Source organism: Lipotes vexillifer, unplaced genomic scaffold (assembly GCF_000442215.2).
Source record: "Lipotes vexillifer unplaced genomic scaffold, Lipotes_vexillifer_v1.1 scaffold69, whole genome shotgun sequence".
Taxonomy (NCBI): Eukaryota; Metazoa; Chordata; class Mammalia; order Artiodactyla; family Lipotidae; genus Lipotes; species Lipotes vexillifer.
In genome coordinates this window covers 2,894,419-2,908,809 of record NW_006790942.1, presented here as the reverse complement: position 1 = coordinate 2,908,809, position 14,391 = coordinate 2,894,419, and the positions used below count along the sequence as shown (strand labels likewise).

At 38.8% G+C, this 14,391-nt stretch overlaps 1 protein-coding gene across 1 annotated transcript in view; it reads left to right on the top strand.

Moving 5' to 3' along the window:
• The window catches only part of RB1CC1 (RB1 inducible coiled-coil 1), a 61,754-nt gene that overhangs the window by 18,632 nt on the left and 28,731 nt on the right, over positions 1–14,391 (top strand). The window contains exons 3-8 of the mRNA XM_007464019.1: positions 463–582; positions 1,562–1,688; positions 1,858–2,028; positions 6,732–6,934; positions 8,599–9,025; positions 12,787–12,957. Of these exons, the coding sequence (XP_007464081.1) occupies positions 512–582; positions 1,562–1,688; positions 1,858–2,028; positions 6,732–6,934; positions 8,599–9,025; positions 12,787–12,957 (1,170 nt within the window). The 5' untranslated portion in view covers positions 463–511. The remainder of the gene's footprint in view (positions 1–462; positions 583–1,561; positions 1,689–1,857; positions 2,029–6,731; positions 6,935–8,598; positions 9,026–12,786; positions 12,958–14,391) is intronic.

Below are 14,391 nucleotides of genomic sequence, written 5' to 3'. Positions count from 1 at the left end.
CTTTCCCTCCTATTGCAAGTGGTGGCTCTTCTTGTTTGCTGTTAGTAAGTTTAACCTTAAGACTTTTTCACTGTTACAAGGAAGAAGCAGGGGAAGAACTTTTGGAGTTAGGAAGATGTTGGACCAAATTTTTAATTTTTATTTTTCTTCTTAATGTAGGGTGGTCCATGAGAACAGTGTGAAATATACACCAAACTGTTCTAGCTGCTGTCTTCTTTCTTCCTCAGAACAAATTATTTTTCTTTATGACAGAAGTTACGCTTCTCATTAGCCTCATTACTGTTCATTTTTGTTTTTTAAGCAACAAGTTTACTGAATTGTCCAGTTAGCCGTTCTAGACATCAAAACCTATTCCATTTTTTTGTTGCTTATGTAGTATAACTGTGCTCTGTCTTACGTGAGCATAATTGTCTTTGTACTTGCGTTTGTAAATTGACCACTTTTCTTGTCTGTTTCTTTCAGTAATCGTATCAGAGTGAGGTATAAGCTCACAGAATCCAGAGAAATCATCATGAAGTTGTATGTATTTCTGGTGAACACTGGAACCACCCTGACATTTGACACTGAACTTACAGTGCAAACGTGAGCTGGGTTTCATTGATTCTCATCAGTTTTGCATTTTGTACATGTAAAAAGTTAAAGAAAGATTTGATTTTGAGAATACTATTCCTTTATTAAATAAGAGTAGCAGTATGGCAAGTCTTCACTTTTTTATCCTCAGCATATTACGTATACAGTTGTCATCTTCCTCTAAAGTGCTAATGATAAATTTGTTAAGTTGTGCTTTGTTCTGTTTGTGTGACTATATTTTTCAGAGTAAACATACTGATTTCAAACCAAAGCAGTCGAATAGAAGTAAGTTTTCATAGCTAGTTGCTCTTCTGAGTTTCACAGGACGCTGCTGAGGGGGTTATTGCTATAGCTACATAAACCAGCATGTACCAGTCCTGTGGTTTTTCGTCATTGTTTTTATTATTTTATGTGAATAAAGTCAATGGTGTTTGTTTTGTTTGTTAATGATAGAATAAAATTTCGAATTAATCTTACTTTTTAATGGAATTATTTTTTTGAAAGTTCTAGTTTTTATAAAATCTGATTTGACCTGTAAAGGAATTGGTTTTTGAAAGATTAGGAAAAGGAAGCAATTTCCATATGGTGTAGACTTCATGTGTTTTGTGTGTGGAGATTTTAACACACATTCTTTGTTCTGAGGATTTTAACAGACCTGATGCTAATTTGAGCATGTTCCTTTGCTATGTTATATAAAGATCACAAAAATAAATGTTTCTACTGCCTGCATTTCATAAGCTCACTTTTAGGTGTGGGACACGGGTGATCGTTGACCTTCTAGTTATTTATGATTGGCTGGTTGATTATGGAATCCAGCTGCAGAAACAAGAAGCTTATAGTTTTTACTACTGTTTTTGGGGAAATTTTTAGAGTGGAATTCATTTATCTGTCAGGTATTTTTACATAGTGCCACTTGGATAATGAAAAAAGTTGTCATTGGGCAAATGTAAATAGCTGATGTTTTGGCCCCCCTGCCCCCCCTCTTTTAAAGTGTGGCTGACCTGAAGCATGCCATCCACAGCAAGTACAAGATCGCTATTCAGCACCAGGTGTTGGTGGTCAACGGGGGAGAGTGCATGGCTGCAGACCGGAGAGTGTGCACCTACAGTGCCGGGACGGTAGGTGTCCAGGGCCTTTCCTTCCATGCAGACACTCTCCAGCTTCACGGAGGGGCTCAGGGCTCGTGGTCGCAAGGAATGTGTATCTGATTGGTGTATGGAGGGCAGTGTGCACGTTCGGTATTTGTAACATTTTACTTCTTTTTTTTTTTCATTTTTACTTCTATAGGACACAAATCCAATTTTTCTTTTTAACAAGGAAATGATCTTATCTGAACGTCTACCTGCTATTCCTAAAACTACCTTTTCAACAGAAAATGACATGGAAATAAAAGTTGAAGAGTCCCTTATGATGCCTGCAGTTTTTCACACTGTTGCTTCAAGGACACAACTTGCAGTGGTAATTGTAATATTTATTTATACCTAGTACAGTTTAAAATTAAAAATTGGCATTATTTAACAGAATAATGTCTTATTCACATGCTTGGTAATGTTTTTGTGGACTGTTAGCTTACTAGACATTGGCGAATGATCTAAAAAATTGATTGCTTCTAAAAGCATTCAAATCTTGGGCTTCCCTGGTGGTGCAGTGGTTAAGAGTCCGCCTGCCAATGCCAGGGACACAGGTTCGAGCCCTGGTCCAGGAAGATCCCACATGCCACGGAGCAACTAAGCCCATGCGCCACAACTACTGAGCCTGCGCTCTAGAGCCTGCGAGCCACAGCTACTGAACCCGCATGCCACAACTACTGAGCCTGAGCTCTAGAGCCCACGAGCCACAACTACCGAGCCCACGTGCCACAACTACTGAAGCCAACGTGCCTAGAGCCCGTGCTCTGCAACAAGAGAAGCCACCGCAGTGAGAAGCCCACGCACGCAACGAAGGGTAGCCCCTGCTTGCTGCAACTAGAGAAAGCCCGTGCACAGCAACAAAGACACAATGCAGCCAAAAATTAATAAATACAAAATAAATAAATTTATTAAAAAATAAAAGCATTCAAATCTAAATAGCAGAGTAGTCTAAATTGTAGAGGAAACATGCCAAAAAATTGAAAAATAACAAACTTTGAAAAAATATTTTGTGATTCCTTTGTCTGGTTTTTAAATTTCAGGCGTGTGCTCTGTTCGTCATCCTACGTTTGCAAACAGTTACAAAATCTTAGGGTGGAACAACTGTCTTAAACATGGTTTGTTTACTCTTTCCTAGATGATGGTGTGCAGTTAATGACTTCAGGACATTGCTTTGATCAGTGCAGTACTTACGTTTGAGTAGACAGACATAGGCACAGAGAGCTTAAAGAACTCTTAAGATTGTGACTTTTCTCTCACATCCATATTTAGGTCCTGGAGGAGCGCCCAGTCTCTTCCTAATACATACACCTCTGTGTTGCTGCTTGCAGCCCCCATGCATTGTTTCCCAGCCATTTGGTTTATTTTTTGTTTTTTTGTGTTTGTTTTTGACTTATTGGTACTTTACTGTAATACTGGCTGTAAGCTATCAGTCGTGGGACACATTTTGCTTTCAGACATAAACAAAATGTTATCTTTTAGAATCAACTGAAAAAGAGTATTTACCTTTTATAAAAATAAATTAATGAAATAAACTATTAAGTAGTAATATTTGCGTTTTTAAAAGAAATTTCAGAGCAGGTTGTTTTAATGTAGTACATACATTTGTGAAACTATACCATTTTTCACACAGGATACAACATAAAAAGAGAATAACCCCATCTTTCTGGAATATGCTTAATAAACATTAAAGAGTCTGGAAATGATTTTTAGAAAGCAAAATTATTTTTAAAAAGACAAACTCTGTAAACTGAATTTATGTAATAGAGTCCTTGAGATTTGTTTTCTGATTATTGGTCTATAAATAAATTAATAAAACTAATAAAGATAGGTTACACAGTTGCATGCCACTTAAAAAGCAATAGTTTTGATTTAATTGAAAAATATAGATACTACATGCTAATAGAAAAATGTAATTTTAGATATAAAAATTATAGGCTAACCAAATAGGATCTATAATTGTTAAGTGGTTAGAGTAAAAAATCAAAAGAACAAATAAAAGTTGATAAAAAGATTTAAAAATCAAACAGATGAAATGAGAGAGAGGATTAGTGTAGCAGTAAACAATCTTTGCAGTATCTAGTGATGCCAGGTGACAAGTTAAAGAATTGTAAAGGTTTAATCCAGGCATGGATTAAGTCAAGTAGGAAAGAGAAGGGCGTATAATGAGTAGCAGAGAAGAGCTAGGAATGGATACTATCTTCATTAAACTAGCAAAAATCTAGATAGGATATAATAGAAATAATAAAGTGAATACTAAACATAAAATAGATTAATACAGTCCAGTATTTGGTTATTAATTAGCCAACTTTTATTAAAAGAAATTTTATGATATGATCAAAACAGAAAACAACTATGCCATCACAAGAAATACTGCTAAAACAGGTTGCTGAAGTATGAGAAGGAAGATATGCACGGAGCTAGTAGATAGTGGTTGTTAAAAGCATTAAACAGAAAAAAGTGAAATTAATAATAAAAGATTTAATTTGTGAAAAAGACAAGCCACATCTGTATTTGCCTATCAACACAGGTTAAAGATATCAATATTAATCCCAGGAGAACTTTTAATATGATGACGTACGTCAGTGTTCATAGCAAATGGTGGAAACAGCTCAAATGTCCAGTGGATGGATACACAAAATGTGGTATATTCATACAGTGGGATATCATTCAGCCTTCAACAGGAAAGAAATTTGTGATATGAGCTACAAGATGGAGAAACCTTGAAGACAGTGTACTAAGTGAAGTAAGCCAGACACGAAAGGACAAATAGCGTATCATTCCAATTATATGAGGTCCTAGAATAGTCAAATTCATAGAGACGGACAGTAGAATGGATGTTACCAGGGACCGAGGAGTGAAGGGAATGTTGAGTTAATTGCTTAATGGATGCAGAGTTCCAGTTTGGGATGATGAAAGAATCCTGGAAATGGGTGGTGGTGATGGTTGCCCAGCAATGTGAATGAGTTCATGGTACTGAGCCATAGACTTAAAGATGGGTTAAAACGGTAAAATCTGTGTGTGTTTCACCACAAAAAAATTTTTAAGGGAGATTTTAATACATTTCTCTCATAATCAAAAGGATCTTGTGGACTAGGTTGAATTCTCTGAATCCTAAAAATATAGAATATACTTTTTTCCTTATAGATAATAACCCAGAAGAGTATCAAAAGACTAATATATTAATAGCAAAAAGAAGATGTTATAGGGATGCAAGGATGGTTCAATATTTGGATATGTATTAATATAATTAATTGCCTCAATCACTAATACTTTACAGGAGAAAACAGAGCATCATATTAATGTTGTCTCGAAGAGGCATGTGTTAAAATTCAGCAGCTGTTCCTAATTAATTAAATAGCCCTAGAAGGGAGCAAAATAAATGTAACACAGACTTGACCAAATATAAAAAGATAATCAGCTTTCAAGTAAGTGAAAAGCTAGAGTCACTTCCATAAATCAGAATAAACCTGTTCAGTATTCTTTTGGAACTTCTGGGAAATATACTGAAATAAAAAACATCAAGTAAGTGGTGAAGTTAATGGAAGAGAAGCGAAAAACATCCATTTTAGATGATATGATTGCATATTTGGGAAATTTGAGAGAATTTAATAAAAACCGACTGGAAGGAATTGTAAGGTTGATTGGGTGTTTGATAAAATATAAACATCATTCCTATTTCTCTGTATTGGCACGGCTTTAGAATAGAAATGGGAAATAAATTGCATTCTCAATAGCAACAACAACAAAAGTCTATAAAGTTCCAGAACATAAAAACTTATTATTTTTTTAATCTTTAAAAAAATTTTTATTTTATAATGGAACATAGTTTATTAACAATAAAACATAATCAAATGAAAAGATATATTCTTAATGTTCATGATCATTCTAATTACTATCTGTTCACTAGCTTAATTAGTTACAGTTAATTGCTATGATGAAGCATTTTTGCTTTGGGGGTGGTGAGGGGAATTTGGTTGTTTTGTTTGTTTTATTTGTTTTACATAAAATGGATATTAAGTTTGCTTAGAAGGATCACTGTCCAGGAATAGCTAAGAAAGTGATGAGAAAGAAGAATGGGAAGTGGAGGGAAGAATGTACCTCTCAGATTGTAACGTTCACCCAGAGCTACTCTAACCAAGACAGAGACCCACAGTCAAACTGTCCATCACGTCAGCAATTGAGGCTCGGTTTTTTTATATGGTGTAAGAAAGGGGGCTGGTTTTTTTTTTTTTTTTTTTTTTTTTTTTGCCGCACCACTGGGTTTGTGGGATCTTAGTTCCCCCACCAGGGATCAAACCTGGGCCCCCAGCAGTGGGAGCGTGGAGTCCTAACCACTGGACGCCAGGGAAGTCCCCAGCCTCTTGTTTTTTTTTACCATCCAGAGCGTGGTCTCCAGAGTCACGTTTCCCAGTTACTTGTGTGATCTTGGACTGTTGTCTTTACTGCTAGTGAAATTAATAATAGAGTGTTGTTTATTGATAAACATATTTGAAAATGGACATCACAATTACACATTCATAATTTTTAGTGCACTTTCACAAAGTGAACGCAAGTTTTAAAATACGGTGTCACCCCAAAAGCCCTACTTCGTGCTTTCTCCCTTTCAGGACCCATTATTTCTTTCATGAAGTTAACCAATATCCTGACTCCTAAAACGGATTGTTTTCTTTTGTGTCTGGCCCCTTGTACTCAGCATTACGTTCCTGAGACTCGTTCATGTAATCACGTGTATTAGTGGTTTGTATTCATTGCTGTGTAGTATTCCACCATAGAAAGTTCACAGTTTTACCTTTTGATGGTGGTTGCTGCGTTGCCCTGTGTGGACCTCTAGCTGCATTTACTCCCAGGAGCAATGAGTTCCTCCTCATTATCACGGCAACAAGCAGGAACCAGAAACGGAAACTTTCCTGTAACAGTGCTTCCTTTGAAATGAGTTCAGAGCACATTCATGCATGTACGTAAGTACACATATGCAGACGTGCACACAAACGTTACCTTCTTTTACCGATTATTTCTTCTTTTCCAATATAGGAAATGTATGAAGTTGCCAAGAAACTTTGCTCTTTCTGTGAAGGTCTGGTCCACGATGAACATCTTCAGCACCAAGGCTGGGCTGCAATCATGGCCAATCTGGAGGATTGTTCAAATTCCTACCAAAAGCTACTTTTCAAATTTGAAAGTATTTATTCAAATTATCTGCAATCCGTAGAGGACATCAAGTTAAAACTTACTCAGTATGTATGCCATTAAAATGGATAGTAAGATGTTTGTTTAAAATACCTTTGAAGTTTATCAGTAGTTTTAGTAACAGTAATTTCGTTTCTAGTAGGCCATATATTTATTATAATTGAGGTTCATGTTTTTGAGACTTTTATGATGACTTTTATGGACTGTAAATTTTTTAAGTTATGGACAGTTTTATCCTCCATATATTTTATGGATCTGCCATGTTTCTTTTTCTTGTATTTTCTTTATGTAAAAGACTCAAAATACTTTTGAAATCATTTAGAAACCAGGAACCTTTGTCTCTTGCCTTGCTACCGATTTTACAATAAAGTAAAGCAAAATGCAGAAATAACAATCTAATGGGAGTGGAAAAGTTTTCAAACATTAGGCAGTCAAGGAAAATTCTATTTTTCTTTTTAAATATTGCTATATGATGAAGGCTTGCTGAGATGGAAAAAAGCCTTTGTGTTCTGGTTCTCATTTAGATGTTTTTCTGGTTCTTTGCATATAAGCCCATCTGATACCCATTGGTTCTTTTTTAAAAGGGCTATAATGAATGTAAAACAATACAGCAATAATTCCACACAAATGTAGCCCTTTGTTGTGTGTGTGTTTGTGCTTTCAGTGTTTTGTATTCATTTTTTTGGGTTCTTCTTAAATTTTTTATTTAACTAGAGTTGGAGGGAAGTGTCTTTTTCTTCTTTCAAGTGAACTTTATTAATTCAAGTTTCTCTATTTTGTGGCATGAATGTTTAGAACATTTTGGCCTTAAGTGGACAATGGGGTGCATCTTGGGAAGGAAGGAATGATTAATGAAGACTGGAAGGAGCATTTACAATTTTTATAACCTGAGATTTCAAGTAACTGTGTTTTGGGGGGTGGGTAGTTCTCTCAGATGTTAATTTAATGTAGGATCCTGAATCATTTTACATAGTTTTTACAGAAGTCAAATCATCAAGATTTCATCTTTTCCCCATGTTTTTTTGTTTGTTTGTTTTTTGTTTGTTTTGTTTTGCTTTTGTGGTATGCGGGCCTCTCACTGTCGTGGCCTCTCCCGTTGCGGAGCACAGCCTCCAGACGCGCAGGCTCAGCGGCCACGGCTCACGGGCCCAGCCGCTCCACGGCATGTGGGATCTTCCCGAACTGGGGCACGAACCCCTGTCCCCTGCATCGGCAGGCGGACTCTCAACCACTGCGCCACCAGGGAAGCCCCCCCCCCCATGTTTTTTTGACAGCATACATCTATCTACCTGTTTATTTTCAGGGAGTGATGAATGCAAGAGTTAACCTTAATCTCTAATGAGAGTGTTAATTTTATGCTTTGCTTTCAATATATCAAAAATGTTTTATCTATAAGCTAATCGAACATTAAACTTTCTATGGTAAATCTTTTTTATAAGTTCCAATTTTTTATACCTTAAGGTTTGTTAAAAACCAAGTGTCCACGTGTCTAGTGTAAACATCTTTAGAGGGTGTTTCAGCGTGTGGGCGATATCCTCCTTCCCTCTGTCTTCTTTTAAGGAACACCTCATGGACTACTTAGATGCATGTAGTGTTAACAGAGAGGTGGTGAGATTTCTGTGTGTGATAATAAAATATTATTTCTTTCAAAATGCTAACCTCTGACTAGAGCAGTTCCATTATTTTACTGACAGGTCTTTTGTACTTTAAGTTTAGGAACTGCGGTTTCAGTCATGGCTAAGATTCCACTGTTGGAGTGCCTAACCAGACATAGTTACAGGGAATGTTTGGGAAGACTGGATTCCTTGCCTGAACGTGAAGGCTCAGAAAAGCCCGATATGAAAACCTCCACTGAACTGGTGCTGTCTCCCGATATGCCTGCAACAATGAACAAACCCTCCTTAACCTCATTTCACAAGTCCGTGCAACATGTAGCCCCAGACACCACAGATGCTGAAAGTGGAAAAGAAATGAGGGAACCTTGTCCAAGTCCTGTCCAGCAGGACGAAGCTGCAGGAGATGCTAAAGACGGTGACCTGCCTTTTTTTAATGTTTCTTTGTTAGACTGGATCAATGTGCAGGATAGGCCTAATGACGTGGAATCGCTGGTCAGGAAGTGCTTTGATTCCATGAGCAGGGTAAGAGTCATCTGATTTTTCTTGTCATTTAACCACTTGAAATTATGTTACCTGTACTAAATATTTTCTGTACAGTAATGGGAGAAGGGGCGGGGGTAGTACCATGTTATAGCGGAAATAATGAGCCTTGGAGTAAAACTTTATAACCATATCTAAGACTTTGGACAAATCAAATCATTTAATGCATAACCTTATTTATGAACTGATAGTAAATTTGGGAAGATTATTAGAAGTAATATAGGTAAAATCTCTGTGCAGTGCCGAGCCTTGAGGTGTCCACTCCAATGGGGATGGTCTTGGTGGTGGTGGTACTTTGAATTTTTTTTCCCCGATCCTGTAATATTGCTTGGACTTTTTAATATCTCCTATCCTCTGATTTGTCCCTACAGTTAGGCTCTTTGATCTGCTAGGTAAAACTTGAACAGTCTTGCTGGTTTTCATTATTGCGCCTTGAGTACTGAGCATTCTCTACAAGTAAATCGATAAAATGATAACACTTGGCCATCGCTGTTTCTTATATTAACTTAATAATGATTCATATGTTCACATTTACGGATGCTGTAGAACTTTCAAGCTTTTGGGGGGAAAATATTAATGATATAATTTCGTTTTTATCTATAACAGTTTTTTTTACACTGAGAATGATTGACGTTCGATGAAATACACAAGTCTCAAGTGGTTAGTTCACGGGAGTAACCAGCATCCAAAGGCAGATACATTGAACCTTTCCCCCTCCTGGAAAACCCTCATGGGCCTCTTTTGCATCACTCCCCCCGCCCTCCCCCCCCTCGCGCCCCACCCTCTCCCAGGGAACTCATCTCTGAGGTTTAAAAGAAGTAATTTTAGATACAGTATCTGCCTGAGATATTTTAAAATTCAAAACCTAGACGTGTTTTTAGTTTTAGTTTGTAACTATAGTGACTTGTGTTTTGGATTAAGTTCTCCCCCAAGTACACTTATAAAAACTTTTAAACCTGGGGAATAAATCTGGAATAAACCTCTTCAGATCTGATCAGTAAGTGGATAGAAAATCTTTGAGGCCTGAGAGGAAGTTGTTGAGGCACATGCGTCAGTGATGCAGGCCATATGAAACAATATTTTGAAGGCTGCTGTTGTCTAAAGATGATGGGCAGAATACTTAAACTTTTCTCAAAGGTAAACTTTTGACTTGGAAAAGAGACTTATTAATCTTCGGTTGGTTATTGGGGGAAAGGCAGCACACTATCTGGGATGCCTGGAAAATAGCAGCATTTTTTCTTGTTTAAGTTATTGGACAGTAAAAATGGAATGCATTCTAAAGTTTATTCTTAATTCTTTCAGTACACCCATTTCCTTGATGATATCCTTTAGGCATTTCTTTCATTTTGACCATTTATTATTTGTTGTCAAAGAACGCTTCAATTAAGACATTTGCCAGGGCGGGGAAGCATGGAATATATTGTGCAAAGATTACTGCCAAAAATGAATGAAAACTAGCGTTCCTATTCAAACTGTTGACATTTTAGTAGCCTAAAAATTCCATCAGTGATTGTGGAAAATCAACCACATGATTGTGATAGGGTGATTGAAGCGTCTTTTTTTATAATTCCACATGAATCAGAGAACAGGGCTCTAGGCCACGAGAACCACTTTTTTTAAAGGGCTTGCATTTGGCTTTTTGTTTGCATGTTTAAATGAAATCTAGCAAAGCCATAAGTTTTATTCACTTTATATGACAAGAGAGAAGAAACGGTGATCCTTTTCTGGCTTAATAACGAAAATTCACAATAATTTATACCTACAGAATTCAGTGAATCTTAAAATATTCTTCCATGCTTGTCTGTGTAGTTGTGTTGTACTCTGAGTGAATTATGAGATACAGAAACGTTAGAACCAGGAGCCATGGCTTGGAGTTTGTTTTTTCTTCCTTAAATCACTGCTGTGTTTTATGTAGAGCTGTAATTTGGCCCAGGTTGAAATTTTGAATTATTTAAGTCATCTTTTTTAGCCTTTTATCACCCTCATAATTTATAACTAGTCAATACTTTGGATTGGAAATGTGTGCACATTGGACTCACCATGGAAATGAGGAAATGTTCACATATGCACAAGTTTTAGTTAATATTGTGCGAAGCAGGTGCTGCCTGTGTTAAATAATGGCTGTGTTAACTTTTTTGTGATGTTAGAAATGCAGCTTCTTATTGACTACACTGAATTCTTGATAACAGTAGAATAGTTCATTTTTAACTGCTTTCGTATGTTGTCTGTGAACCTAACACTACCTAAAATGAGTAATTTACAGTCCCTTTGTGGCGATCAGGGAAGACACGAAGGAGGTGGTATTGACTAGGCCCCTCACAGGGAAGCTGAGGTGGGCTTCAGCAGCTGGCAGGACAATCCGTGTGAACAAAGATCAAGCTAGAGAAACAGCATTTGTCTGCAGTTCAGTATTCTGTGCTTTGGAGATGCGTCTGGGGGCCGAGGGAGCCGTTTCGGGATTCCAGCAGAGGACAGCTTAGTAATCACGGCCGATGTCCCCGTGGAGGTGTGAGCGGGCAGGCAGAAACCCGGGCTGAACATTTGTGAGAAGGATGAAGGGTTGGACAGGCGCGGGGAGTTCACCTCCTTCGAAATGCTGTAAGAAACAGTAAGGATGGGCCATAGCACAGAGTCCTGCGGGATCTCGCCTGTTTATGGAGGAGACAGAAGAGGAGCCAGACCCAGCGGAGGGGACACCCGAAGCTGCGAGGGGTGGTCTCCCTCCCACGGGTAGGTGGGCTACACTGTGAGCCCCGCCGGAAGCCAGTGCACCAAAGACGCCAGTGTGCAGTGTTCTTCCGGGGGAAAGTGGAGCAGGGTGGAGAGAATTTTGGGGGTTCCTTGAATTACCTAAATCCCAGAAATCTTGGAGAATTAAAGCCCGGGAACAGGAGAGACTGCAGAGTAAGAGAGTGTAGTTGATCAAGCAGCTTCCTTGAGGAGCTGCAGACTGAGAATAAAGGTCTCTCCAAAAGGGAGGGAGGTTTGAAGGTGTTGCCTTGTTTTAGGGGGAGGTTGATCGATCAGACAGGTATTGACCGAAGAATGTGTTTTCGTTATTAGTTCTGCTCTACTTCATAAGACCTTGAAAATAACATTTTCGGTGGGATATTGAGAATTGAATGAATTGTGGCTTGAATTGAAAGGTGTAATGCAGCTTCCCTGGTGGCGCAGTGGTTAAGAATCCGCCTGCCAGTGCAGGGGACACGGGTTCGAGCCCTGATCCAGGAAGATCCCACATGCTGCAGAGCAACTCAACCTGTGCGCCACAACTACTGAGCCTGCGCTCTAGAGCCCACGAGCCACAACTGCTGAGCCCACGTGCCACAACTACTGAAGCCCGCGCGCCTAAAGCCCGTGCTCCGCAACAAGAGAAGCCACCGCAATGAGAAGCCCGTGCACCGCAGCAAAGAGTAGCGCCTGTGCGCAGCAGCGAAGACCCAACACAGCCAAAAATAAATAAATAAATATTTTTAAAAAGTTTTTAAAAAAAGTGTAATGCCTAGAACTAGATTCCTACTTACGTATCCCAATATAATCAGTAATAATTGTGTTTTATTAACACCATAATTACCCTGTTCTTGACCTTCTTGTGGAAGTATAACCTTGATTTCTCGTGCTTTTGCTTTTCTGTATTTTTCACTATTACTGTTTTTCATTAAAGCTGTGTATCAAAATAGGGTGAAATACATTTTAAGCTATTTGCAGAAAATTTCATTCGCACGTGTTTCCTTGTCATTCAGCTTGATCCACGGATCATTCGGCCCTTTATAGCAGAATGCCGTCAGACTATTGCCAATCTGGATAATCAGAACATGAAGGCCATCAAGGGGCTGGAGGACCGGCTGTATGCCCTGGACCAGATGATCGCCAGCTGCGGCCGACTCGTCAACGAGCAGAAAGAACTCGCTCAGGTGCTTGTCGCAGACTTCTCTCGGGAAAAGGAATTCGCAGTTTTCTAGACATGTCTTTTATGTCAGTTGCTGTGCACCGTGTTTTCACTTCACCCATGAATGCTGTTCACACGGTATTATTGGTTCCACGTAGTAAAAGGAGGAGGCCAGTTCTTCGCGTTCGGGTTTGAGAGCACCACGTGAGCTGAGGCTGCGGAGGGTGACGGGGAGGCGGCCCGGAGACGCTGTGAGCGGCAGGGGAGACCTGCGCATGCGACAGCCCCGTGCTCCCTCCTGAGGAAGCCGGGAACCTCAGAAAATTTAGGTCTCGTTTAATGCAGTGTTCTAGGAGCCCTGTTGCCAGGTTAGGTTGATGACCAGAAGAAGGTGGTAGAATCGAGGGGAGTTTTCCACGTGGTGACTGGCTGTGACTCTCGACTGCTTTGTGCTTCCCTGGCGAGAGCACTCTGTGAGAACAGCCTGGAGCCAAAAGAGGCCACTTTTCTAACCTTGACGCTCACACACGCTTTGCTGGTTCAACTTTCCCTGCCACCATTTTTCCTCTAAATGTGTTCTTTCATTAGAACATCACAGTGGTCAACTTTAGTGGGTACAAATGTTGTATTTCACCTGCGTGGCTGAGGACGTGTAGTATCGGGGAGGTAGATAAAGCGTGTAGATAGAGCCTTGCTGTGTTCTTTTTAAACATGTTTAAAATATTTATAGCATTTTTATAGTTTACTAACTGAATTCATCTTGTAATTACCAGATTCTCTTTTTCTGTCTCTTGATTTTGGATCCGGCCCCCTTACTGTGAACTGAATTTCTTTATCTTGTGTTTGCACCGATTGGAGCCCTCCCTGTGTAATGCTAAGATAGATGTGATACTGGGTGTCCTTGGTTAATTCCTGATCTGTAAAAATGATCGACATTTCACCATTACAGTGTTCGCCGTAGGTTTTTTTTCCTCCTTGTTTTAATAGAAACCCTTTATCAGATTAAGAAAGGTACGTTCTACTTCGAATCTTGGACCATCCTTGGATTCTTGGAATAAGCTCAATGTGGTCATAGTATATTGTCTTTTTAATGTATTAGCTGTATTCCTTTTAAGGAATACATACATCCTGGATGTAATTAAAGTCTATCATACGTTAAAATATCCTTTAGTATTTCCTTCCAGGGGCAAATGCAGGTTTTGTCATTTGAAAATCCTTTGTTTCTGAAGGATATTTTCTCTTAATAGAGAATTCTAGGCTGTTACTGATTTACTTGTAGCACTTTGCCTTTGGTTTGGGTTTTAGCAGTTTGACTGTGACATGGTGAGGTGGGGCTTTCTGTGTATTTCTCCTGCATTGGGCTTGTACTTCATGAATTGTGGATTGATGCCATATTTTTCTTGGATTCAGTCAAAAGGAATTGAAAACCTATTAAGATTTTATCAAAGGAGAATAAAGC